At 38.5% G+C, this 26,727-nt stretch overlaps 1 protein-coding gene across 8 annotated transcripts in view; it reads right to left on the bottom strand.

The window, feature by feature from the left end:
* NEK1 (NIMA related kinase 1) overlaps positions 1-26,727 on the bottom strand; it is a 132,462-nt gene that overhangs the window by 8,063 nt on the left and 97,672 nt on the right. Inside the window, exons 28-31 of one of the 8 annotated variants that reach the window (XM_058670009.1) lie at positions 23,119-23,239; positions 12,967-13,055; positions 11,787-12,034; positions 4,971-5,122 (exon numbers count right to left, since the gene is read on the bottom strand). In XM_058670009.1, coding sequence (XP_058525992.1) covers positions 4,971-5,122; positions 11,787-12,034; positions 12,967-13,055; positions 23,119-23,239 — 610 coding nt within the window. Of the gene's footprint in view, positions 1-4,970; positions 5,123-11,214; positions 12,038-12,966; positions 13,056-23,118; positions 23,240-26,727 lie in introns of those variants that run through there. The other 7 variants (XM_058670003.1, XM_058670007.1, XM_058670002.1 and 4 more) reach the window with 7 other exon arrangements.

The following is a 26,727-nucleotide window of genomic DNA, read 5'->3' as shown; positions in this document are numbered from 1 at the left end:
GGGTTCTACTTTCATGGAATTATCAATGCTGGAATGTACTTATCTATATATAATAATCTATATACATTTATATAGTACTTCATTAAATAATTCTAGCTTACTACTTAAATTTAATACACATAAAATCTATTTTAGAGACATGGAAACTAAATGAAAATGTCTAAATCACTTGTTCAAGGCCACAGAGTTCAACGTAAGGCAGAGGACTGAAATACAGCTTTTTGACCACATTGACAACATTTAAGAAATGCACTTAAAATTTTCCCTTTTATGAATTGCTTCTTTTTCTTTAAAATGTCATATAGTAGTTCCCAGATTCAGTATTTAAGTTAACTGAGGTTTTATAAGATACATGAAGACTTCTGAAAGAGATTACATATTTCGCCTACCAGAAAAACACTGATAAAACAGAAAGACCACATAATGCTTCTAAAAGTCTAGACTCAAGCATTTATTAAAGAACAAAATATAATCAATATTATATAAGATATAAGAACAAAATGTCCTTTTGTAGAAAACAATGTGTTTATTTTATACTTAGATGTACTAACTTTTTTTAAAAAAAGATTTATTCATTTTATTATAAAGTCAGATATACAGAGAGGAGAGACAGAGAGGAAGATCTTCCATCCGATGATTCACTCCCCAAGTGAGCTGCAACGGGCCGGTACTGCACCGATCCGAAGCCGGGAACCAGGAACCTCTTCCAGGTCTCCCACACGGGTACAGGGTCCCAAGGCTTTGGGACGTCCTCGACTGCTTTCCCAGGGCACAAGCAGGGAGCTGGATGGGAAGTGGAGCTGCCGGGACTAGAACCGGCGCCCATATGGGATCCTGGGGCTTTCAAGGTGAGGACTTTAGCCGCTAGGCCACTGCGCCAGGCCCAGATGTACTAACTTCTACAATTTTATCTTGTAGCAACTGTAGAAAAGCAAACCATCTAATTCAAATGAGTCTAATCATTTGATTCATCCAATCAGTGGCATATAACAATATTTAATTATAATACTAACCATGCACACCTACTTTGTCCCAATACTATAATGACTAAACATTGTCATGATGATGAAAATTTTCAAGTGGCTAGATCAGAAAAATTAAGACTCTCTACAGATGATATTCAATTGTGTGATGCTGCTAACTCCATCACTGTAACAAAAGTATGAAAAGATTTAGATCTTCCATACAATAAGTTTTAAAAACCATCTGAAATTCTTTAAACTCTGGTCTAAATTTATGTTTTCATTGATATTCTTGTACTTTGAGTAAAATTTAAGCCAAATTTATTTCACTAAGACAAACATTTAATGAAAGGGTTTTCTAGATGGATAGGGAATAATATCTTTTAAAATTGGTTTTCAAATAATTAAAGGATCCTCAATTAAATTTTAAAATGAAATTTCAGGGATCAGCATTGGTGCATAGTGGGCTATGCCTCGACCTGTGATGCTAGCATCTCATATGGATGCCAGTTTGAGTCTTGGCTGCTCACTTCTGATCTAGCTCTCTGCAGAGCAATGGAAGATGTCTAAATGTTCGTGCAACCACTGGGGGACCTGAAAACAGCTCTTAACCCCGGGCTTTGGCCTGGCCCAACCCTGGAGACAGCAGCCACTTAGAGAGTGAAACAGTGCATGGAAGATTTTCTCTGTGTCTCTTCTCCTTCTATAACTCTGACTTTTAAATAAATACAACTTTAAAAAACTTAAATGAAATTCAGTTATCAGGGATCGGCGGCATGGTCTAGCAGCTAAAGTCCTCGCCTTGAACGCCCCGGGATCCCATACGGGCGCCGGTTCTAATCCCGGCAGCTCCATTTCCCATCCAGCTCCCTGCTTGTGGCCTAGGAAAGCAGCCGAGGATGGCCCAAAGCCTTGGGACCCTGTACCCGCGTGGGAGCTCTGGAACAGGTTCCAGGTTCCCGGCTTTGGAACGGCGCTGCACCAGCTGTTGCGGCCACTTGGGGAGTGAATCATCGGATGGAAGATCTTCCTCTCTGTCTCTCCTCCTCTCTGTATATCTGACTTTGTAATAAAAATAAATAAAATAAAATAAATTCAGTTATCAACTAATAATTAGGAGAACACAAGCTACATTATACTTCACGTGGATAAAAAACGATGATTTTATAAAAATTTTGCGAAAACAATTTACACTCTACCAAATATTAATGTGATGAATATTGCTTTCTCCAATAGGGATAATAATGACACAAAAGTAATATGCTTGTTGGGACAACTGGTTGATAGCCTGTAGAAACACAAAGATAGACCCACATCTCTCACCATATACTAAGATCAAATCTAAATGGATAAAAGATCTAAACCTGCATCCAGAAACCTTCAAACTTTTGGAAGAAAATGTTGGAAATACTTTGCAAGATCTAGGGGTAGGTCCCTACTTCCTAAGAAGGACACCAAAAGCAGGAGAAATCGAGACCAAAATAAACAAATGGGACCTCATCAAACTAAGAAGCTTCTGCACAGCAAAGGAAACAATCAACAAAGTAAAAAAGCAGCCCACAGAATGGGAGAAGATCTTCATACACTACGTAGGTGATAGAGGACTAATCTCCAGAGTATACAAAGAATTACGAAACAGCCAAAACACCAAAATAAACAAGCCACTCAAGAAATGGGCACGGGAAATGGGCAGACATTTCACAAAGGAACAATCCCAAATGGCAAATCAACATATGAAAAAATGCTCAAGCTCCCTGGCAATAAGGGAAATCCAAATTAAAACATCAATGAGATACCACCTAACATCAGTAAGGGTGGCCCACATGAAAAACACCAACACTTGCTGGCGAGGTTGTGGGGGGGGGGAAAGAAACCCTACTCCACTGCTGGTGGGGCTGCAGATTGGTACAGCCTCTATGGCAATCAGTATGGAGAATATTCAAACAACTCAAAATCGACATACCGTATGACCCAGCTATAGCACTCCTAGGAATATATCCAGAACACTTGTTCTATGAGAAACCAACATGCACTCCTATGTTCATAGCAGCACAATCAGTAATTGCAAAAACATGGAAACAACCAAAATGCCCATCAGCAGAGGATTGGATAAGAAAGCTATGGTTCATCTACTCCATGGAATACTACTCAGCTATTAAAAAAAACAAAATGCAGTTCTTTGTGGCCAAACGGGCCAAACTGGAAACCATAATGCTAAGGGAAATGAACCAATCCCAAAAGGTTACATACCACATGTTTGCCTTATTTTAATATGATATGATGTTAAGCATATCATGTTATGTTATGGATATTATGTCATTTGTAGTATATAAACTAAAATTGAACTGTGAATGGGGGGTCACAGAAAGTGGTTAAGAAATCGCATTTATTTTTAACATGTTGACTGCTCAATACCATGTCAATTAATTCCATAACGATGTTAATTGTTGCAGATGGTATATTAGTGCTTTTATTTGACCGGGAAGATACTCTGCTGACTCTGCCCTCAGACCAGAGAGGGTCTACCCAATAAGTAGTTGGACTTATCTGGACTATAGGATGTTGGACTCTATGCTTGGCAAATAATTGCAAAGAGGGAATTTCAACTGAACTTGAACTATGGTTATGCAGCGGGGCAGACGAACCCACCATGGGGGGAGGGTGGGGAGGAGAATCCAAGATTCTATGTAATTACAACACAATGTAATTAATGAATAAATTTAATAATAAAAAAAGAAAAAAAAGTAATATGCTTAATTATCACACCCAAACAGAAGAAACAAAGAATAAAAAGTTAATTTTTATTCCAAATTGTAGGTTTACTAGCAAAAATGTACAGAATATTATAAAATCCAAATTAAAGAATTTCAAAAACAGCCTCTTTGCAAATTTAAGATGCAAGACTGAAGTAAAACAAAATGTGTCAGATACAATGGTTCTGATTTACAGAGGGAAAAACTGTGAAACTGATATAGTGTTTTTAACCAAATTATAATGAAGGTTCTTTATATAAAAGGGAGAGGTAAAAAAAAAATCACAGAACAAATCTTATAAATTCTAACATTTTATGGCTTATTCTTCAAGTAATTTGAATGCACACACATTCTTGAACATACTGTTCTATGTAGTCTGGTTTTACTTCCCCAGAAAGTTTGCAGCACGTGTCACAGGGGTTAGAGGGCTGACTAATATTGAAGATGATGATGGAAGATTACCAGGGCATTTTTGAAAGTTCAGTGGAAATATGCACTATGAAAAAAACTATGCATGGATTTCAAAAACCTTGTATCAAAAATAAACTTATTTTTAACTTTCATTGTTTTCCATGAACCTCTTGAAGTATTTTGTTTTTTTAAATAGCCCTCACTCCCCACAGAACTCAAACTGTTATTAGTTAGACTTCCCTCCTGGATTCCAATTTCCAGTAAATCATAACTATGTGGACACAATCAAAATATCTGCAGAACACACACCTATGCACTTGGATGTGTGTGCACGCACATACATCCACACATAAAACAATTTGTTTACCTACTAACTCCCTAATGATATGGTTTTGATATCCCACAAGGCAAGAGGTACATGTGGAGCTTTTTGGATACTTTTCTTGGGAATGTTAGAGTATTAATTACTTCACAGTTGTCCACTGCAATCCCTGTGTCAACTGGTGGTGATCCAATAGTAAACAAGTCTTTATCCTACTAAAGTCCATTCGTTCAACCAATACTTGTTGAGCGCCCACCATGTGCAGGTCATCATGCTGGATGTTTAGTGGATAAACAGTAAACAAAAAACACAAACAGAAACCAGTTTCTTAAATTCCTCAAGACAGATTAAGCTACTATATATTTAGATATTATTAAATTTAGTATAACCTCACTATGTAAGTTGTGAAAAGTGAAAGTGGTAGTAAAGTCAGTTACAGATCCATTTTTCAAAACTATCTATGTAAGCTCCCTTCTATGCAACTTTTTACTTAATTAGAGAAATTATGGTAATTATGCTCACATGTCTTCAGAATCAGAAGGTCCTTCTTTAATGTGCTCATCTTCAGTTTCATCCATTTCCAGATTGTCTTGATGAACATCTCCCACAGTGGGAACATCCATAAGGGTTCTGAACAGCTTCGAGAGATCTGGAAGTGAACAGGTTCTCAACATCTAGAAAAAAGTCAACAAAGAACTAGTTAGAACAAAGAATATGAAAGAACAGATTAAAGAAAAACACGAGAACTAACAATAATTTTATTACTTTATGTATTGTAGGGCTTATATACACAGCTAAGGAACTCAGAGCTGACTTGCCCGGGGTGTGAATCCAATTCTCTGGAATTTCAGCTCCGCTTTTCTTAGAGAAAACTAAACTTGTTGAGTAACGCTTTAGTTTTTGACACACAGAGATTTACTTCACTTTGAAAAATTGGGGAGAGGTGTCTTTTTAGGTAAATATATGGAATGAGGGGCCCGGAGGCATGGCCTACTGGCTAAAGTCCTCGCCTTGAACGCCACGGGATCTCATATGGGCGCCAGTTCTAATCCCGGCAGCTCCACCTCCCATCCAGCTCCCTGCTTGTGGCCTGGGAAAGCAGTCGAGGACGGCCCAATGCCTTGGGACCCTGTACCCGCGTGGGAGACCTGGAAGAGGTTCCAGGTTCCTGGCTTCAGATCGGTGCAGCACCGGCCGTTGTGGCTCACTTGGGGAGTGAATCATCGGATGGAAGATCTTCCTCTCTGTCTCTCCTCCTCTCTGTATATCTGACTTTGTAATAAACTGAATAAATCTTTAAAAAATATATATATGGAATGAAATAGGACACCTCTCAGGAATCAGATGATGATACCAATTGTTCATTCTCTGCTTCTCACTCCTGTCTCACTTTTTCTCTCTCTTCCTATGGCCAAATCTCCCCATACAGTCCTGCCCAAACACTGGAGGGATTTAGTCTGAAGCTAAGGGAATCATTACCACACCAAACTGGCATTCCTGTCTATCACCTAATAATAGGTGTTTCTTGCTGACAGACAATGCTAGGCAAAACAAGGTATGAACTCAGTGCAAAGAGAAATCTGAAACTGCTTTCCTGAGCAAGGGTCCTATAAATGGAACCTTTCCCCTTGAAGGAATTACTGGAAGGACAAATGTTTTGATGTTAGTGTTGATAATCATTTACAGCAACTGTTAGAAGAAACCCAGCCTTGGATCGGCATGGTGGCCTAGTGGCTAAAGTCCTTGCTTTGAATTATCCAGGATTCCATATGGGTTTGTGTCCTGGCTGATCCACTTCCCAGCCAGCTCCCTGCTTGTGTCCTGGGAAAGCAATGGAGGATGGCCCAAGGCCTTGGGACCCTGGACCTGCATGGGAGACCTGGAAGAAGCTCCTGGCTCCTGGCTTTGGATCAATGCAGCTCCGGCTGTTGCAGCCACTTGGAGAGTGAACCAGTGGATGGAAGACCTTTGTCTCTGTCTGTCCTTCTCTTTTTACATCTGTCTTTCCAATAGAAGTATTTAAGAAAAAGGAAAAAAAAAAAAAACCCAGCTTACTGACTTGAGGTACGAAAAAAAAAAACCACGCAGTTTAAATGTTGAAAATGTAAATGTATGTAGGACCAGAACAGGGATAATAATAGACACTGTCCACCAACCTTTCATCAATTAGAATGAGAAGCATAGACGCAGCTATGAAACAAATAGCTAAATACATAAATCTTCATGCTGGCTTCACCCTAAAGGAACTCGTGATATTTAAAACTTGACTACTAAGGCCCTGATAAGAACCTTATGCCAGATGGTAGACCACGAGGAAAATACAATGTTTAGCACATTAATGAAAATTTATACACTTGGCCAATTTTATTGGTACAGTCTGTTTTTGAGAACAATAAAAAGGATAGATTTCCATTATTTGACCATAATTTGCACACTATAGCACCCAAGGGAAAAGTGGTAATGAATTGTAAGTTTGTGAAGTGGAAGACACACTGTTGTTAAAGCATTTCATGACAAGGAAAGTGTATCTTTTGATGAATTTCACATTGTAAGAACTATTTACACCTGACTTATTCATTAAGTGTTCATTATTCTACTACTTTGGACTACATATGTTATAAACCAGTAGTATGAAAATAGGTACTCATGAAGTTTTATCACTGACCAAGGAAAACAAAATAGAACATATGCAGTCCCCTCAATTTGAGGGGACTGCAAAAAAGTTTTTTAAGGCTATGACAAATTATAGCTAAATAATTATAGCTAAAATGACAAAATAATTTCAGCTCTATCTTATTTCTTTTACTAATTAATTTTATACTCTAACATAAAACAATGTAGTCGGGATAAAATTTGAAGTGAGGGCTGGTTGTGCAGCCTAGTAATGTAAGCCACTGTCTGTAGCTCTGGCATCCCACATGGACACTAGTTAGAGTCCCAGCTTCTCTACTTCTGATCCAGCTTGTTATTGAACCTGGGAAGCAGTGGGAGTTTGGGCCAGGTGTTAGGTCCTTACACTTGGGTGGTGGACCCAGCAGAAACTTATGGCTCTTGGGTTTGGTCTGGATCAGCCTTGACCTGAGTGGTTACTTGTGGAGTAAACCAAAATTGGAAGCTCTCACTCTATCTCCCTCTCTCTGTGTAACAATGACTTGCAAATAAATAAATAATAAGAAAAAAAATAAATTTCAAGAGTTCATGTACTGTTTTAATTGCTCTCTTGGATTGAATTTACCATCCATCCTTAGTGTTCACTATCCTCGAGAGATTGTGAAGTTTTGTATTCAAAACATACTCATCTCAGTCAAAAATTCTTAATGCAGGAACACCATCAGTTCTAGCATTTTTATTCTAGTATCTTTAATGTTCTTTAAACAATATTCTACACTTTTGACATTCACAGAAATCCTCCTGAATAGCAGCTCATTTATAACATCTTACCTCAGTTATACTTTACTGGTTTTTTTTTAAGGTTCCTCTGTATTATAACTTACATACCTAGCATTTGGCATCACTTGAAGACCAAACACATAAACAATATTCTAGGAAACCTTAAAACACCTTTTAAAAAAAGATGTATTTATTTTAAAAGCAGAGTAACAGAGAAAGACAGAAACATTTTATCTATTGGTTCGCTCCAAATGCCCACAATAGTCAGACAGAGTCAGGAGCCAAGAACTTGGTATCATGAGTCGGTAACAGAAAGAAACCCAAGGACTTGAGTTATCATCCATCATCTTTTAGGTGCATCAGGAAGGAAGCTGGATTGGAAGGAGAGGTGGGACTCAATTTCAGGCACTATGAAATGGACCATGGGTGTCTCAAGTAGTAGTTTTATCTGCTTGACAACACCAACCTCCTGACATTTTTAAGTACTCTAATGTGCATTATATTTGAAGGTCAGAGGGCAAACAAGGGAGACCCTTCATCAGTCATTCCTCAAATATAACAGCCAACCAGTGTGCCAAGCTGAAGCCAGCAGCTTAGAACACTACCCATGTCTCTCCCTCTTTAAAATATTTTGAATAATTTCAGTTATGTAAGAAAAACGAATTTCATAAACTTCACAACATGGATTTAGGAGCATAGTGACACTTCCTACCCTACCCTCCCTCCTGCTCATATTCCTCCTTTCCTTTTTAAATTTTCTTTAGTTTTTGCAATGGCATACTTTCAAGTCACAGCTTTAACACTCCATTACGTAAATAATTCAACAAATGCCAAGTAGAAAAAAATGGTTTCTCAACAGTATACACCAAGACTATTTACAGTAATCAAATATTAAAATTGTCAATTTTGTTCACAGAGATTCAGATTTTTTAATATTCTCTGCATTAGGTACCGTAGATAAGGAAAAAAATTGTCTTTCTGGCACTAACTTATTTCACTAACAGAATGGTTTCCAGTTCTGTTCATTTTGTTGCAAAAGAAAATACTTCATTCTTTTTTTTAAGTAGTTGAGTGGTATTCCATAGTGTAAATGTACCATATTTATTCTACCCAGTCATCTCTTGAGGAATATCTAGATTGATTCCACATCTCAGTTTTTGTGAATTGAGCTTCAAATAAACATGGGTATACAAGTTATTCTCTCATATGCTCATTTCACTTATGGATTCAAGTACTCCAGCCATCACCTACTAACTGAGGTAATGCATTAGAGGAAGTTTTCATGAAGTGGAGTGGTCTTGATGGGAACTGGGCACTCCAACACAGCATGCAGGTGTCTCAAGCAGCAACTTTAGCTGCGACACAAAATGGACTTAAAACATTAATTCAAAGATTATGTCCAGATATGAAATATAAAAATTATAAGAATTCTATAGGAAAGACTATTTTAGTAAATTAAGAGAACATTTAAGGCACTTTACTATTTAGGAATTGCATGTTAATCTTGTTTTCCCCAACCTGCTGCAACAAGAAAACAAATTCCCAACTTTTCAGAGAGGACATTAGTTCTGAAAATAAATTCTCAGATTTTCAGATGGGAGGTTAATCCTCCACTATTCTTTCCCAAACGAAAATTTCAGAAAAGATATATGCTATTAATGAGAGGATATATGTTGAAGTCATGAAGAAGTCAATGATACAAATTAGAATTACAAAAGTAATGGAGTACATTTCTTGAAATAAATGAGAGTTCTGGATCTGAAGTATAGGAGAAAGACTTCTTTTAGTAAGAAAGAAGTAGCCAAAGGAAGAGCAGGCCCAGGGACTGGTGGGCACTCACAGACGTGGGGGCTGTGGGCTGCCGGGGAGGCCTTGACCCTCCCTACCCTAGTCAGTGGTTGTCATGCACATACATCCTAGTTAACATCAAAGTAAAATAACAATAAAAAGATGCATCTAATATCATTTACCATTTTTTTTAAAAAAGATGTATTAACCAGTTACATACTTACAATTGAGACTTTTTCTTTATGACTCAAAGACACTATTATGGACACTGAATATTTGTTATTTTGGCCCAGTGATTAACTCTTAAAATTTCAGAGATTTATATAGCAGGCAAAGATGGCTTTCTGTGCTTGTCCTAAATGACTTCAGATTGCTCTGCCTTTCAAGTGTTTTTTCCTTGCTTCTACCCCAATCCTCTACATGAAATCTCTATTGCTACTTCCAGTTGGCTGAAAGTAAGCTGCATGTTCTCTTAACACTGAACTAAGCTTATGAAAGGAAACCAAACAACAAATACTATGGAAAAATTATTAACTTCACAGACAGCACTAATGTATTACACAGGTCTCAGTTAAAGATAACAATGTACCTTTATTATAAAAGAAAGAACATTGATTATAAGATACTTCTTGTCCATCTCATAACATGCCATTGTCTCTAAACACAGGAAATTTGTTTCAGCAACTTAAAACTTTGAAAGTCTAATGGAATTAGATAAAGAATTTCACAATCTCTAAATTTAAGGCAACATAGCAAAGTAATCCACAAAACAAAACTATATTCAACTGGAAAATCAAATTTCAAATGACATTTTAGAAATGTAAGAGTAAAGAATTCATGATTTATATTCATAATACATATGGACATTTTTCATGTAGTTGAGTCTAGATACATTAAAAATGCCCAGCCTCACCCATAAATGTGGATACAAATTTAAACCAATTAATATCATTACTCACTCATTGAACATATAACCTGTCAGTAAATGATAACAGTGGGTGTTATTCTGAATATGAGGAGTGAATACCTTCATAAATTGCTAACAGCTCTGTCAACTATTTTGAAAACGGAAATCAGACTATATAAAATACAATTTTTGATTTCCATTTACAGAAAATGTATAAAATAACTGAATTTTACACAGACATGGAGGTATAAGTGGTAACAATAACAAAAACTGAAACCTAAAGACCAACAATAGAAACAGATTATTAAAGTCTTTTGAAAAAGTAAACAGTGGGATATGTGGTCATTAAAGATACAGCTGAATATTTGACAATATACCAAAGTGCTATTGTTTAACATATTTATTTGATGTGTCGGTAGGATAGCTCAACTGGCTGATCCTCTGCTTTCAAGTGCCAGCATCCCATATGGGCATCAGTTTGTGCCCCAGCTGTTCTACTTTTGATCCAGCTCCCTGCTTATGGCTTAGGTAAGTATGGAGGGATGGTCCAAAGCCTTGGGACTCTGTACCCGTGTGGGAGACCCACAACTTGTTCCTGGCTCCTGGCTTTGGAGCAACTCCGCTCTGGTCATTGGAGCAATTTGCAGAATGAACCAGCAGATGGAAGATCTTTCTATTTTTCCTTCTCTTTGTAAATCTTCCTTTCAAATAAAAATAGGGAAATATTTAACAATATATATGTATTTGAAAGGTAGAGAATGAGATTAAGTATGCAAGTGTGAGTGCCCACACATGAAATAACTTCCATCTGCGGATTCACTTCCCAGATGCCTGCCGTGGGTCCCTTGGCAGCTGGGAACTCAATGTGACAGCAACGCAGTAACTTGAGTCATTATCTAAAGCCTCGTTAATAGAAAGCCTGGTTTCATACACAAATGGAAAGCAGGTATGGTAGTGAGAAATAGCTCATGAGGGTACATGAGATGATTTTGCTTAAACAAAAGCTTACTTATAAAACGAATTATGTTTAGGGAGCCAAACAATGGTTCTTTATCCAAGCAGTACTCTGAATTGCAACTTTAGAATTTCGGTAGAAAGGATGAGCTTTTCAAAATGGTGTTTTTGTTTGTTTGTTCTGATACATGTATATTTGTGCTTTTCTAAGAGATTAAAACTCAATATTACGTTTTTCAGGGAAAACAGTAAGAAATGTTATCAAAAGCAAAGATTTTCTATGTGAAGACCATACTTGCCTTTGGATTGTTTGCATCAAACAGTCCAGTTGAGAGTCCAATCAGCAAAGAATTCTTGTTTTTAATTTTTGGAGGTGAATCAGAGCGAGATCGGAGTGGAAAAGATTCTTCTGGAAAGCAATGAACGGAGTGACCTTGAGAGATGACATTTAAGAGCTCAGAATGAACCACCTTATGGAAGAAGGGTTCTGGCTGCAGAGACTTATCTACATCACATTTTGAGTTTGTAGGATCATCTGTTCCAGGTTCTGCTGTATAGAGGGGAAAATATGTGAAAAGTCAAGAGTTCGCAAATAAAATTCCTTTTCTTATGGTAAAGTGCATTCTTTAACAATTCCAGCACATCACCCCGAATCTACCAGAAAAGCAAAGTGAAAATATGTGTGTATATCTTATAAACAATTTTTAATAGCACATATTTTACTTTAACAAAGTGTTCTGAATCCTTCTATACTTCCATTCTATTGGAACTTCTAAAATATAGAGATAATCACAAGGAAATGTGAAAAAATTTACTGTTCTCTCATATTCTGTTCCAATTTGTATTTACTCCAATAGAAAAAATTATATTTCTATACTTGAAATAATATGCTTTGTACTGTTTTTAAAAAAGGACAATGTATTTAATGTCCTTAGAACATAGGCTTTGTTTTGCTAAGTTACTATTTTCATTTGGAACACTCAATACAGTAACTTACGAAGTATACAAAGCCCATGCTGTCATACAATTCATGCTTAGTAATGCAGATTTCAGTGCTCTCACTACATTCTTTAAAACATTTTTTTAAATTATTATTCATTCATTTGTTTATTTGAAAGGCAAACTGAGAAAGAGGGATCTCCCATCTGCTGGCTTACTACTCAAACGAGGGCAGCAGCCAGTTTCAGACAAGACAAAGCCAGCAGCCAGAACCCCATTCCTGTCTCACAAGGGTGGCAGAGACCTAAGCACTCAGACCACTTCCTGCTGTGCCACCTGGAATCTGGATCAGAAGAGAAACAGCTGATACTAATAAGTTTCATCAGTGAAACTTATTAAAGGATGCCGGTGTCCTAAGCGGCAGCTTAAAACACTTCATTACAACCTTTTTGGACTTTAAAAAAAAAAGTGACTGAAACTGGTGAAAGATGCTATTTTTATGTTGCCCAAACAGGTTACTTCATCTTTCAGAAAACTCACCTATATGAACTTCATTAAGTGGGCCCACATTCCTTGGACTATCATCTTCAGACACTTCATTATTCTGAGTGGTGGTCCTGTTTTCCAACCTGTCAGAGGTGGGTATACCAGCAGGAAAACAGGTTACCAGAAATGAAAGTGGTCTAAATACAGAAAATGAAATCTAAGTTCACTAGTATGCTAGCTTCCCTATTTCAAGTACTTTTTCTCACTTTTGTGTACATATTCTCTCACACCATGCTGTATTTTTTCATTCTGTTCATATACCCACTAATCATTAATTATTCACAACAACTGCAGGCCCCGGTCTCCCAAGGATTAACTCCACAGCTTAACTTGTTTCTCAGAGCATAACAGGATTGGTAATTTTGGCCTGATACATATAGCCACTGGCTTAACCGCAAGTTCCTGCTTCCTATTGTCAAGTTATCTGCCAAGGGATTGGATAAAACTCAAGGGATTTAGGGTGGCCACTAGAGGATTGGATAAACACTGGGAGGAACTGAAGGGATTTAGGGTGGCCACTACTGGGAGGAGCTAAGCAGAGTATAAAAGAAAGTCTGGAGTTGCAATAAAGATCATTCTGTCATCGACCGGCATTCGGTGTACTGCGTGTTGCCTTGTCTTGTCTCTCTGTGTTGTCTGCGTTGCAACCCTAGTCCCTCCGCTCGGCTCGGGGTACGTGGCGACGAGGGTGTTGCCAACATCTGGAGGTTCCCACCGAGATTGAGAAAGAGAGGATACGACGAAGGGTCGTCCCAAGAGTCTGGCCAGCTGATTCAGGTAAGTGGGACGTATTGTAAGTCTCTGCTAAACTGGTAGGAGAGGGAGTTTCATTTTGAAATAGAGTCAGGTTTTAGTCTTATTTTGAAATATAGTTAGGTTTTAGACTTATTTTGAAATATAACTAGGTTTTGGATTTATTTTGTAAGTTTTCGATTAATTTAGAAGTATAGTCAGGTTTTAGATTTATTTTGAAGTATAGTGAGGTCTTGGTGTTTAATTTATCCTTTGAAAAGGACGATAAAATGGGTTCTGCCTTCTCGCGGAATAAATTGGCCACCGAGCTTGAAGAACTTCTACGTCAACTGGGGATGCCAGTTAAATTTAAAATGATTAGAAATTTTGTTAAAGCCATTCAATCTAGCAGTCCTTGGTTTATTGTTTCAGGCAACTTGAATATTCCTGATTGGGAACAGGTTAAGGCCAATTTACAATCCTGTTTACAAAAAGACCCAGATAATTTCCCCATTGTTAACTTTTCTTTGTGGCGCTTAGTCCGTGATTCATTATTTACTGATAAAGTGAAAGTTGAGAGACAGTTAAGAGAAGTACAGACTACTTTTGAAGCAATCCAGGGGTGGGAAGTTCTACGGTCCTTGGAAGCCTGGAACGAGGCGGCCTCGAGTGAAACCACCCCGAGTGAGACCTCTTCTTTAGAGGAGAGTGAGGTCTCTTCTTTAGAGGAGAGTGAAGCCTCTTCTTCAGATGAGAACGAGGCCTCTTCCTCGGAAGAGAGTGAGGACAAACGAGATGAGGAGGTTTTCTTAAAGCGGAAAATTAAGGATAAAGAGAAGGTTTTCTTAAAGCGGGAAATTAGGGACATTAAAAGAAAGTTAAAGAAAGCAGGAATAGGTGCATGTTCCTCTGGCAAACTGTCCAGTTCCAGACCACCACCATATGTCCCTAATTTTGTGACCCCTACCGCTCCTCCTGAGGAGGAAACCGCAGGCCATTCACCCAATAATTACCCCACGCGGCCATGGAGTGACGGTCTCACTGATCAGCCTGTGGGTGGGGTTCGATGCTTCCCTGTAATAGAGGTCCCAGTTCGAGGGGGTCCCCCTCGCCGGGAGCATCAGCCCCTTCAATTTAAAGACCTCAAAAATGTAAAGCAGGCTGTTAAAGATTATGGTGCCCAGGCACCCTTTACTCTTGCACTCATAGAATCCTTTTTGAGTTTGAATCTTACTCCTAGTGATTGGATGCAATTGTGCCGCTCTGCTCTCGATGGTGGTGACTTTCTCCTATGGAAAGGGGATTTTCAAGATAGGTGCAGATTTTTTGCTGAGCAGAACGCGGCTGGGGGACACGCAGATCGAAGCCTTGAAATGCTTACTGGCACTGGACCTTTTGAGGGCATCCAACAACAAGTTAATTATGACCTAGGAGTTTATGCACAGATAGCAAATGCAGCCCTTGGAGCCTGGAAGGCCTTACCTAATGCTAATACAGGAGACCAGCTTTCCAAGGTCTTGCAAGGCCCCACAGAACCTTTTCAAGAATTTGTGGACCGTATTATGCAGGTTGCTAGTAAGATCTTTGGTAACGTGGAACCAGCAATGCCAGTAATTAAGCATATAGCCTTTGAGAATGCTAATAAATATTGCCAGGATGCTCTCAGGTCCCACAGAGATAAGTCCCTGCATGATTATCTCAAAATCTGCAGACATATTGACTCCACCCATGCCCTTGGGCAAGTGATAGCAGCAGCTGTTCAACACCCTCAGCCCCACCCTAGGGCACCTCCCAAAACCTGTTTCAGATGTGGACAGCCTGGACATTTTAAAAAACAGTGCCCCAAACTTCCGCGACAAGGAAGATCACCCCCAAGATCCTTGCAGGCCCCAGATCTTTGTCCAAGATGCCATAAAGGCTATCATTGGAGCAGTGGTTGTAGGTCCAGATATGATGCCCAAGGCAATCCCCTATCGGGAAACGGGGTCAGGGGCCCGCTCCGGGCCCCCCAACCTCAGGTGTACGGAGCCCAGCAGACACCTGTAACTTCCGGAACAGCGCAGACTCCTTCCAGAGTCCCTCTCCCACGGCGAGGAGCACCGACATTTCAACCCTCCTCAGAGCAACACCAGGTAGCGCAGGACTGGACCTCTGTGCCACCTCTGGAGAGGTATTGACCCCGCTCCTGGGACCCCAACGGATAAAAACAGGAGTCAGGGGCCCCTTACCTAAGAATACCTTGGGCCTGATCCTAGGAAGAAGTAGTGCTACTATGCATGGAATCAGAGTACTCCCAGGAGTGATAGATGAGGATACTCCAGCAGAAATAGAGGTCATGGCAGAATCAGCCAAAGGCACTATAATCATTCCACCTGGAGCTAGATTTGCCCAGCTGATCTTGATCCCCAAGGTTCCAACTGACAACCCCATTCTTAAGAGAGATAGACAAGGAGGATTTGGACATTCTGGCCCCTTGGCATGTTGGGTCTCCGACATGCAAACCCGACCCACCTTACAGTTAGAGATAGAAGGGAGAAAATTCACAGGTTTACTTGATACCGGGGCTGACAGTACAGTTATATCCCAGGCACAGTGGCCAAGTTCCTGGCCATTAGAGGCCACCCCAACCGTTCTCCAAGGGATAGGAACTTCTCAGCCACAGAAAAGTGCCAGGTTGTTAAGGTGGAAGGATCAAGAAGGGCATTCAGGAGTTTTCCAGCCGTATGTCTTACCACATATTCCTATCAACCTGTGGGGACGAGATTTGTTGAGTGCCATGAATGTTGTATTGACCTCTCAGCCTGTGCCAAATATGCTTAATAGACAGGGATGCTTTCCTGGAAAAGGTTTGGGCAGACATCTTCAAGGTGACCCCCAACCAGTCTGTGACAGGGTTAAAAATTAGAGGCTGCAATTGAATTGGTAAAGGAACAGCTTGAGAGAAATTAAAAGAAGCCCATTGTTTACAGGCCTTTGCCTATATTTTAATATAACTCACAAAACAGGCATTCCCTATAATCCTCAGGGTCAAGCCATTGTCGAACGTGCCCTGGAAAGTTCAGCTTGCTCAGCTGACCCTTCAACTCCTGTGTGTCTGTGAAGTCAGTTTAAAGATAACTGGGGAATGCTCATCTTTCATTCGCCTTTTATGTAGCTCCTACAGAGCGCCATTGGCTTCGCCCTGCTAATGAGAATAAAGGCCAAGTAAAATGGAAAGATCTGGCCACAAATAAATGGCGAGGACCAGATCCAGTACTAACGTGGGGGCGAGGCTCCGTTTGTGTTTTTCCCCAGGATGAAGAAACACCTAGATGGGTTCCCGAGAGACTTACACGACAAATCTCCTTGGCTCCAACTCAACATGATCCCACTCCTAATGATGTTCTTGCAGGATAGGAGACCTTGCAGCAGTGGTGCAACTTCCTGGTGTGAAATGGCATTTAACTGGCAGCATGGATGCTTTAGGAACAAAGCGGAATCTTGGCCATGAGGCTGATGGTCGTAGCCATGATTGCAGTACTGTTTACTCTTCTTTGCCGCCTATGCGGGCAACAAGCCTGGGAGCAGGTCATTATTTGACAAACCATGATGGTTTTAGCTGTGGAAAATCCTAGCGCTCAAGTTTGGCTGAACATGGTGTGATGGGCAGCCAGAGACGGGTAAGATCTGGCAGCGCTGATGACCAACCTAAGACAGGGATTCCCCAGGTGGGGCTCCCCATGATGGGTAAGGCGTCAACCGACTGCTGGACAACCTAAGACAGGCGTCCATTAAAAAAAAAAAACAAAAAAAGGGGGACATGCAGGCCCCGGTCTCCCAAGGATTAACTCCACAGCTTAACTTGTTTCTCAGAGCATAACAGGATTGGTAATTTTGGCCTGATACATATAGCCACTGGCTTAACCGCAAGTTCCTGCTTCCTATTGTCAAGTTATCTGCCAAGGGATTGGATAAAACTCAAGGGATTTAGGGTGGCCACTAGAGGATTGGATAAACACTGGGAGGAACTGAAGGGATTTAGGGTGGCCACTACTGGGAGGAGCTAAGCAGAGTATAAAAGAAAGTCTGGAGTTGCAATAAAGATCATTCTGTCATCGACCGGCATTCGGTGTACTGCGTGTTGCCTTGTCTTGTCTCTCTGTGTTGTCTGCGTTGCAACCCTAGTCCCTCCGCTCGGCTCGGGGTACGTGGCGACGAGGGTGTTGCCAACAAACAACCAATCACACCATATTTTGTAATGGTGGCTCTCAAAGTATGGCTTCCATCAAAAGCAACAGAGGGAAGCATGTTAGAAATGCAGTTTCAGGGTCTGGCATGATGGCTCAGTGGCTAAATCCTCGCCTTGCATGCACCGGGATCCAATAAGGGTGCCAATTCATGTCCCAGCTGCTCCACTTCCCATCCAGCTCCCTGCTAATAGGCTGGGAAAACAGTAGAGCATGGCCAAGGTTCTTGCAACCCTATACCTGTGTGGGAAACCTAGAAGAGGCTCTTGGCTTCCAATCAGCTTAGCTGTGTCAGTTGCAGCCACATGAGGAGTGAACCAGCCAAGGGAAAAACTTTCTCTCTGTCTCTCCTTCTCTCTACAAATCTGCCTTTCCAATGAAAATGAATACTTAATTAAAAAAAGAAATACAGTTTCAGCATGTAAATATACCTGTACATCATGATACATTTAAAGAGCAGAAAGTTAAGCTTATAGTTGTAACTAAGAGACTATATACTCTAATCATTTGGGTAATAATAGTGGAGAGGAGGGAAACAGAGAGCTTGGAATGGAGGGGGCGTAAAAACTCCTATAACAACAAAAATAAATCATGGTAAATAATAAATATGTGGAAGGAAGGAAGGAAGGAAGGAAGGAAGGAAGGAAGGAAGGAAGGAAGGAAAGAAGGAAGGAAGGAAGGAAAAAGAAAAGGCAATTTCAGGGTCAGGACAGTGATATATCAAACTAATTCCCCACCTGTAGTACCAGAATCCCATATGGGCACAGTTTGAGTCCCAGATGATACACTTCCAATCCAGCAACTTGCTTATGTTCTGAGAAAGCAGCAAAGTTCAAGACATTTGGCCCCTGCATCCACATGGAGACCAGAAAGAAGCTCCTGGCTCTTGGCTTTGAAGTGGCTCAGTTCAGACCATTAGAGCCACATAGGGAGTGAAATGAAAAATGGAAAATCCCTCTCTCTCCTTTTCTCTGTAACTCATCCTTCTTATTGTTAGTTTAGTGTATAGCTTATCAGAATTTTCCTTTAAATCTACCTACATAAATCTTTTCTGGAATTTATGTTAATTCTCACATAACTTTTTTTTTATTATTTGGAAAGGCAAATATACAGAGGACATTCAGAGAAGGAAGATCTTTCATCTGCTGGTTCACTCCTCAAGTGGCTTCAGCAGCCAGAGTTGAGTCAATCCAAAGCCAGGGGTCTCCTCTGGGTCCCCCAAAGGGTATCAGGGTCTCAAGGCTTTGGACCATCCTCTACTGCCCTCCCAGGTCACAAGCAGAAGGCTGGATGGGAAGCAGAGCAGCCGGGATACAAATTGGTACCCACATGGGATCCCAGCAGATGCAAGGCCACTAGAGTATTGCACCAGGCCCAATTCTCACATAGATTTTTATAGTATTACTCTAGGGAATGGAAACTTTTTTTTTCATTCAATCTTATACCATTGCACTTATCACTGAATATTTTAGATACCCTGTTCTAACACATGAGCTCATTTTACTGTTTTATATGCTGCACACTATTTCAAGATTGCAATCCACACAGAAGCACCAAGTACTTTTAATGTTAAAAGTTAGTCAACGATTAAACATTAAGTGCTTTGATGCACTGCCAAGTGTACATATAAAATGAAAGAAACAACGTGGATAGCCATTTGCTAATTTTGTTAAAGTTTCAAATGTGCACATTCTATAATCTATATCTTTCATTTTTTGATATCCACTTTTAAGATTACTTATGGGTGGGCATAAGGAATTATTTGCTCCATCTTAGGTGAATTTAAAAACTTAAATGAAATAATTTTCAAGCAAAATTTTATTTAACAACATTAACTGTAGAAGAATGTGGACATCCTATCTTACAGGAACAGAGCAGGCTGTCACCGAGCACCTTTATTCCCTCCTTACAATCCAAGGCCCTCTCTTCTCATGAAGATACACTATAAACTTTCTAAAACCAGATGAATTCCATCAACACTTGAACAATTCTAGTGCCAGGACAAGTTACAGCACAAGTTTACCAAGCCCAGTTAACCTCTTGTTTATAATTAATTGTACAGAACCAGCAATTTTCATTTGTTTATATATTAGCTATGGTTGACTTTGTATTAAAATGAAAGAATAGTTGCAACAAAAACCACATGGTTTGAAAACTTAAAAATAGTTATAATCTGATTCTGAACAGGAAACAACTGCCAAACCCTATTATAAAGTACTGAGAAGAAAAAACTAGATTATTTTTTGTGAAGGAAGTACAAGAATAAAACCCAACAATGGTTCCCTATAATTACAAAAGGAGCTACATAACTACATATGACTTGCACAAGCTTTGCTGCAAGTATTTCAAATAAAGTATTAGCAATTTAGAAGTAGATTAATAGAAGTATATTAAAGTCATAACATATCATGATCAAGTAGAGTTTACTTAAGCCACCATACGGCTCAATACTGGGTAACTTATATTAACAGATCATTGCACCAACTGAAGTCATCAAACATAATTCATTCTTGATTTTTAAAAACCATAAATTATAACATGAATAATATGAATAGGTAGCTTTCTTTTTAAAAATTGTTTTTATTATTTTCCATTTTATAATTTTGTAGGTATGGAAATACCCATCTCCCTCACTTTTCTCCCTTTTTTCTCTCTCCCCTCCCACTATTTCTCTCAAATTATTACAGCAGTAAGTCCTTTATTAACAGTTACAAGTTTAACATTTTGATATTCATGTGTGTCATGACATTGTAGATATAGAGAAAGGTAGAAAATCTAGTAATATTGCTGAGGTGTATTTAACTGTTTCACTGGAAATGCTCCTATTTGGGATTAGATAGCTTTCTACAGCTAAAATGAAAGCTAATGAAAGCTATTAACAAAATCGACTTTCTTATGGCTGAGAACAAGACAAAGATGCTTCCTAGTACCAGTAGTTAACATTGAATAAAATTACATAGCATTGTATGTTAACTACTATGATTAGAAAAAGAAATTAAAGTTTTAAAAGATGGAAAAAAAAGAACACATTTGATATGGCATGAATGGATATCTGAAAAATAACAATTAAGTGTGTCTACATAAACAGCAGCATATCAACAATGCAAAGTGTAAAATCAATATAAAGAAATACATTTAATATTATGAAGAATTACAAAAACATCATGGAAACTGAATTAAAATATAAATTTATTCTGAATATTTATGCATGCATTTTCACAATCTGTGTTTTCTTGTACTTTTAAAAAATTTGTATGCATGAATTTTGCACAACCTTTTTGATTTAAGATCTTCCAGGATAATGGGTACTATTTAAAATAGCAAACAAAAAACATGTCTAGGAATAAGCTTACCAATGAACGTGTAAAACCTGGATGAACAGAACTACAAAACTTCAAAACTTGACCAAAAAGAAAGGTCTTTCATGTTTTTTGAGAGAAAAGAAAGAATAAAGCATGTTGGTTTTCGCTGTGGCAATAAATGAACTTAACACTCACTAAAATACCAACTGATTTTTTTTTGTGTACATACATGTAGAAAACAGAGACCCAAATTTAATTGAATTCTAAATGTGATGACAAAAATTACAGAATATTCAAAAAAACTCAAAAAAAAATGAAAGTTAAGAAGCCCTAAAATTTGGTTAATAAATTACTAATTAAAAGCATATAATATCCACACTTAAGACAGACAATAGACAGGAAAAAGTGTAAAAACAGATTCAAATGAATTCATAGACCAGGATAAATTCCAAAGACTTAAAATTGTAAAAAGATCAAAGATTTAAATATGTTCTACACAGAAGCACTGAAACTCTGAAAAATTCTTTGAGAACTACAGCAAGAAGAAAGTTTATATGAATACATTATGACAACTGAGATCAACATGACAATAACAACCACCACAGAAAGACACTTGAGAATGATAAAACAAACAAAAAACAACATAAACAACCAATAGGGGAACAAGAACTATAATCCACATAACAATCAAGGCAAGTCTCTCTAATATTTATAAAGTTTCAACTAATTTATAATAGACAAATAACTTGTGGTTAAGGTCTCACTGGTGACATCTGGATCCCATACTAGAGCACACTAGTTCAAGTCCCAGCCCTAACCTCAATTCCAGCTACCAGCTAATGCATATCCTGCATGTCAGCAGGTGAGGGCTCAGGTTCTTGGATCCCTGCCACTCACACAGGAGACCTGGTCCAGACGGATTTCATGCCTCATGGTGGCAGCCTGACCCAGGCCCAGCTGTTGTGGGCATGTGGATAATGAATCACTAGTAGTTGGGAAGTCTTTCTTGCTGTGTGTCTCTCATTTACTCTTTAAAATAAATAATTTTTTAGAAAGGATCAACAACCTAATATTTATAGACCCCAAAATATACACAGAATTCAAAGACAAGGAAATACAAATAAAATAAGGTGAAAAGATACTTAGCTCTACAGAAATAGCTTTATAAACAGTCTGATCAGAGACAATTTTTTTTTTATCTTAACAGATTGGCAAGATCACAAAGCTTGATAATAAGAATTTGGTAAGATTGCAGGGAAAATAGAGGATTTCAAATAGCTTTCTGAATGTAAATTAGTATAATCCCTGAGAATAAAAACTGAATTACAAATATAATCTATAAAAATGCCACTGACTGAAATCATACTTCAGCTTTTTATGTCACAGATTCATACAGGTAAGAAATCACCTTATGTTACATATTGTAGAATCATTTGTAATACCAATAAATATCCACCAGGTAGGAGACTTAACTGAATTGTGGTATATCTTAACAGTGAAATACTAAAAAAGAAAAGGCCTTTTATGTATGGATATGAAAGAATTTCCTAAATTTATTACTGACTTAAAGTATATATTATGTTAACAAATATTATGTTAACTGTATTTAAAAAGGAAAGAAGATTATATGTTAAATTTCCCTATGTATAGTAAAATTATCTGAAAGAACAGGCCACTGGGTGGAGACAGAGGCAAGCAAGGCTTTTTACTATGTAATGCTGTTAAATTACTATGTAATTCTGTTACATGTTGATTTCTGAAGCATATGAACATCTACCGAAATATATATAATACACTATAATATTACGATAATACAGTCTAGTTTTTAAAAAGATACAATAAGAGAGACACAGGTTTTAAACAAAAAAAAAAAAGATGTGACATACTCAGCTTCCTTTGTTTCTTTTTTCTCAGTAACCCAGACATCAGTAACAGCACAGGGCAAGCTCTCATCTTTCTCTGTCATACTTGGCTCTTGTAGAACTTCTGTTTCCAAATCATCAGGTTCTGTACATCAAAGGAATAACAAACATTGTAAAGCAAAATTCACTGAAGGAAAATTGAATAAACTTTTTGTAAATCATCACTATCTGGTTTAGAATTAGACATTAAATATAGCAGAAATTAAGTCACACATAGGTCTTCAATTTTTTAGTCATTTAAAAAAATTATTAATTTATGTGAAAGAGACAGAGAAAAACGAATACACACAGACACACACACAGACACACACACACACAGAGGGGGAGAGACAACCGTTTCCTGGTTCACTCTCTTGATGGCTTCAACAGCCAGGACTGAGCCAACCACAAGCTGAGAGCCAGGAGCTTTGTCCAGGCCCAAACACTTGACCCTTCTACTGCTTTTTCCCAGGCCATTAGCAGCGAGCAGGACTGGAAGTGGAGCAGTCATTGCTTCTCAGACCAAGACCAAATGTGGAAGCAAGGATATAGAACCAGGGCCCATCTGGGAAGCTGGAGTGGAAGGCAAATGCTTTATGCACTATGTCACAATGCTGGCCCCTTTACTCATTTTTTTAAGCAAGACTTTTCCTTTTGCTTTTTCATTATAGTAATAATATTTAAAAATAAATACAGACTTGGCATTCCATAGTGACGTTTTTATCTTCATTAACATTTTAGTAATGTGTAAATGAGTTTTAAAAAGTTACAAAATCTAGCTTTAAGAATATATTTGGGCCCTGGTACACTGGCCTAGTGGCTAACGTCCTTGCCTTTCAAGCACTGGGATCCCATATGGGTGCCAGTTTGTAGTCCCACTGCTCCACTTCCCTTTTAGCTTCCTCTTTTTGGCCAGGGAAAGCAGGAGAAGATGACCCAAAGCCTTAGGAACCTGCACCTGTATGGGAGACCTGGAACAAGAAGCTCCTGGATCCTGGTTTCAGATCAACTCAGTTCTGGCCATTGTGGTCACACGGGGAGTGATTCAGTGGAAGGAAGATGTTTCTATCTTTCCTTCTCTCTGTTAATCTGCCTTTCCAATAAAAAATAAATACATATTTAAAAAAATAACATGTTTGTGGTTGGAAATATGGAAGAACAGGGGCAGGCACTGTTTCAGCAAGTTAATCCACTGCCTGTAACACTGGCATCCAATATGAGCATAGGTTTGAGTCCCAACTAACGCTTTTCTAAGGCAGATCCCTGGTACTGTTCCTGGAAAAGCAGCAGAAGATGGGCAGATCCTTAAGCCCCAATATATGTGCAGGTGGCCTGAATGAACTTTCAGGCTGCTGGCTTTGGCCTGGGCCAGCCCCTGCTATTACAATCGTCTAGGGAGTAAAAAGCAGACAGAGCTCGCTCTCTCTCTCTCTCTCTCTCTTTCTCTCTCTCTTGCCATCTCTCACTGCCTGCCTTTCAAATACATAAATAAATCTTTAAAGAGAGAGAGAGAGAGAGAGAGAAATATGGAAGAAACTCTGGTAGTATCACCGGTATTACAAAATAACTAAAAAAAACCTTCCATTTTTAAAATCTAACTGCCAAAAAAATGCAAACATTTACAATAAATTCTTGAAAACATAACTGGAGTTCTCTAAACCTAGTTTTTAGATTGGAAAAAATTAATAACCACAGTGCTAACTCATTTTCTGATGGTAATACATTGTTTACCTATCTGACAGTTTCTGAAAGTAAATATAGATGAGAAAAGTTTATTTCTTCAATGACCTCATCGTGCTTGGAGTGGCAGGATTGGCAGCAATTCATAACTGGTGAACTATCAAAACCACTTGAGCAAGACCCTCAGAGCATGCCCCACATCAGGGACCTGGGGTGGATGGGAGACTGGGTGGGGCTTCTCCCTTAATATCCCCCTTTACCTCAGATACATGAAGGAAACAATGTGGAAATAATAGTCTTACGCACTTTCCTGTAGCCCTTGAACCTTTTTACCCTAATTAACTATGTAAAGATAGTCAAAAATATAACAAAATGAAAAAAAATCTTTAAAAAAAAGATTAAAAAAAAGAAAAAAGTTTATTTCTTCATTTGTTGACTTTCTATTTTCTAATTAAAGTATTAATACTATCTTGTTTAGGCCAATAGCATTTCCTCTCTATTTTTTCTCTTGGATTCCACATACATTTCTACTCTCCCTTCTTAAACTTATCAAATACATATTGCTAGTTTGAAAGACAAGCGATATCGTCCAATGTTTAAAGTTTTCAATACTCTGTTCAAATAGCTTTTTTGTTCATTCACACAAAGTTAAACACTTGGTGGATAAAATTCTTCCACATTTTATCTTTTAACGAATAACTGTTCTGTAGTACTTAAAGCCATCAGTATTGACTTACTCTAATTTCATAAACTTACTCTATGACTGCATTTCCTATAAAGCCAAAAGTAGTTACTACCCACTTTACTGAAAAAGTCTGCCAACTTCTGCATTAGGCTTGATATGATATACTTCATTGTTGCTTTTTTGTAACGTAGAATCTTAGTTCAGGCTGTTATAGAAGATTATAAAATGGGCAGGTGAAACAACATTTATTTCTAACAATTCTGGAAGCTGCAGAATCTACCAGCGTGGTCAGTTCTGGATAGGGCCCTCTTTCTGGCTTGCAGAAGACAATCTTTCTCATTGTATCCTCACATGGCAAACAGCACAGAGCCTCTTCCTGGCCTCTTCCTTTAATGACTCTAATTCCATGTAATGATCTAATCACCTCACAAAGGCTCTACCTTCAAATACACCACACTGGGAAGTAGGTTTCAATACAGATACTTGGGTGTGAGTTGATATACTTAGTTCATGAAAGATACTAGTAATTATGATTCTAATGAATATTAATTAAGACACTATAGTGAATTATGCAAGGTCACCTGTTGCAAGGTCTCTTATCTAAAGAGAACAATGACTGCTTTGACTTTAACGAACACAGTAAAAGCAATACCATGGCAGTTTCATAGTGAACCTCTAAAACTTGAAGCCTAAGTCATCATGAAAGAAATGTAAATACCCTGGAAAGACATAGCAACCCTTGGAGACAAAAAACTGAAGGAGCAGAATCTCGGCTGAGCTCTGCCAAGATGCCAGGCTTGACAGTGATGAAGCAGAACTTTGCTCAATGTGGCACAGAAATGTGAGATACAGTAAAAGTGTATTCATAAATCACTAAGATTTAGGAGTAATTTACTTTCTAACAATAGATCATTAAAGCAGAATTATGTATTTAAAAAAAAGGTCAGACATGAAAGCCTAAAACATGTGCATTGTCATTGGGACTGGGCAACCAAGATTTCAAGATTATTGGTGAGACTGACCAGTGCCAAAAGGGGTATTGAAGGCTGGAGAAAAACGGATTTTCATAGAGAGGCAGAAAATGACTCCTGTAATAAAAAGGAAGATAAAAACGTGTTTACAGATTCAGTGGCTGAGCTGAGGAGCTATCAAACCAGAACACTGAACGTACCAGTAACCATCTTCTGGCAGGCCCTGATAAGGTATGAGAAAGATTAATTGAATAAAGA

Source organism: Ochotona princeps, chromosome 11, assembly GCF_030435755.1.
Source record: "Ochotona princeps isolate mOchPri1 chromosome 11, mOchPri1.hap1, whole genome shotgun sequence".
In the NCBI taxonomy this organism is placed as follows: Eukaryota; Metazoa; Chordata; class Mammalia; order Lagomorpha; family Ochotonidae; genus Ochotona; species Ochotona princeps.
This window is presented reverse-complemented; position numbering and strand designations above follow the sequence as displayed.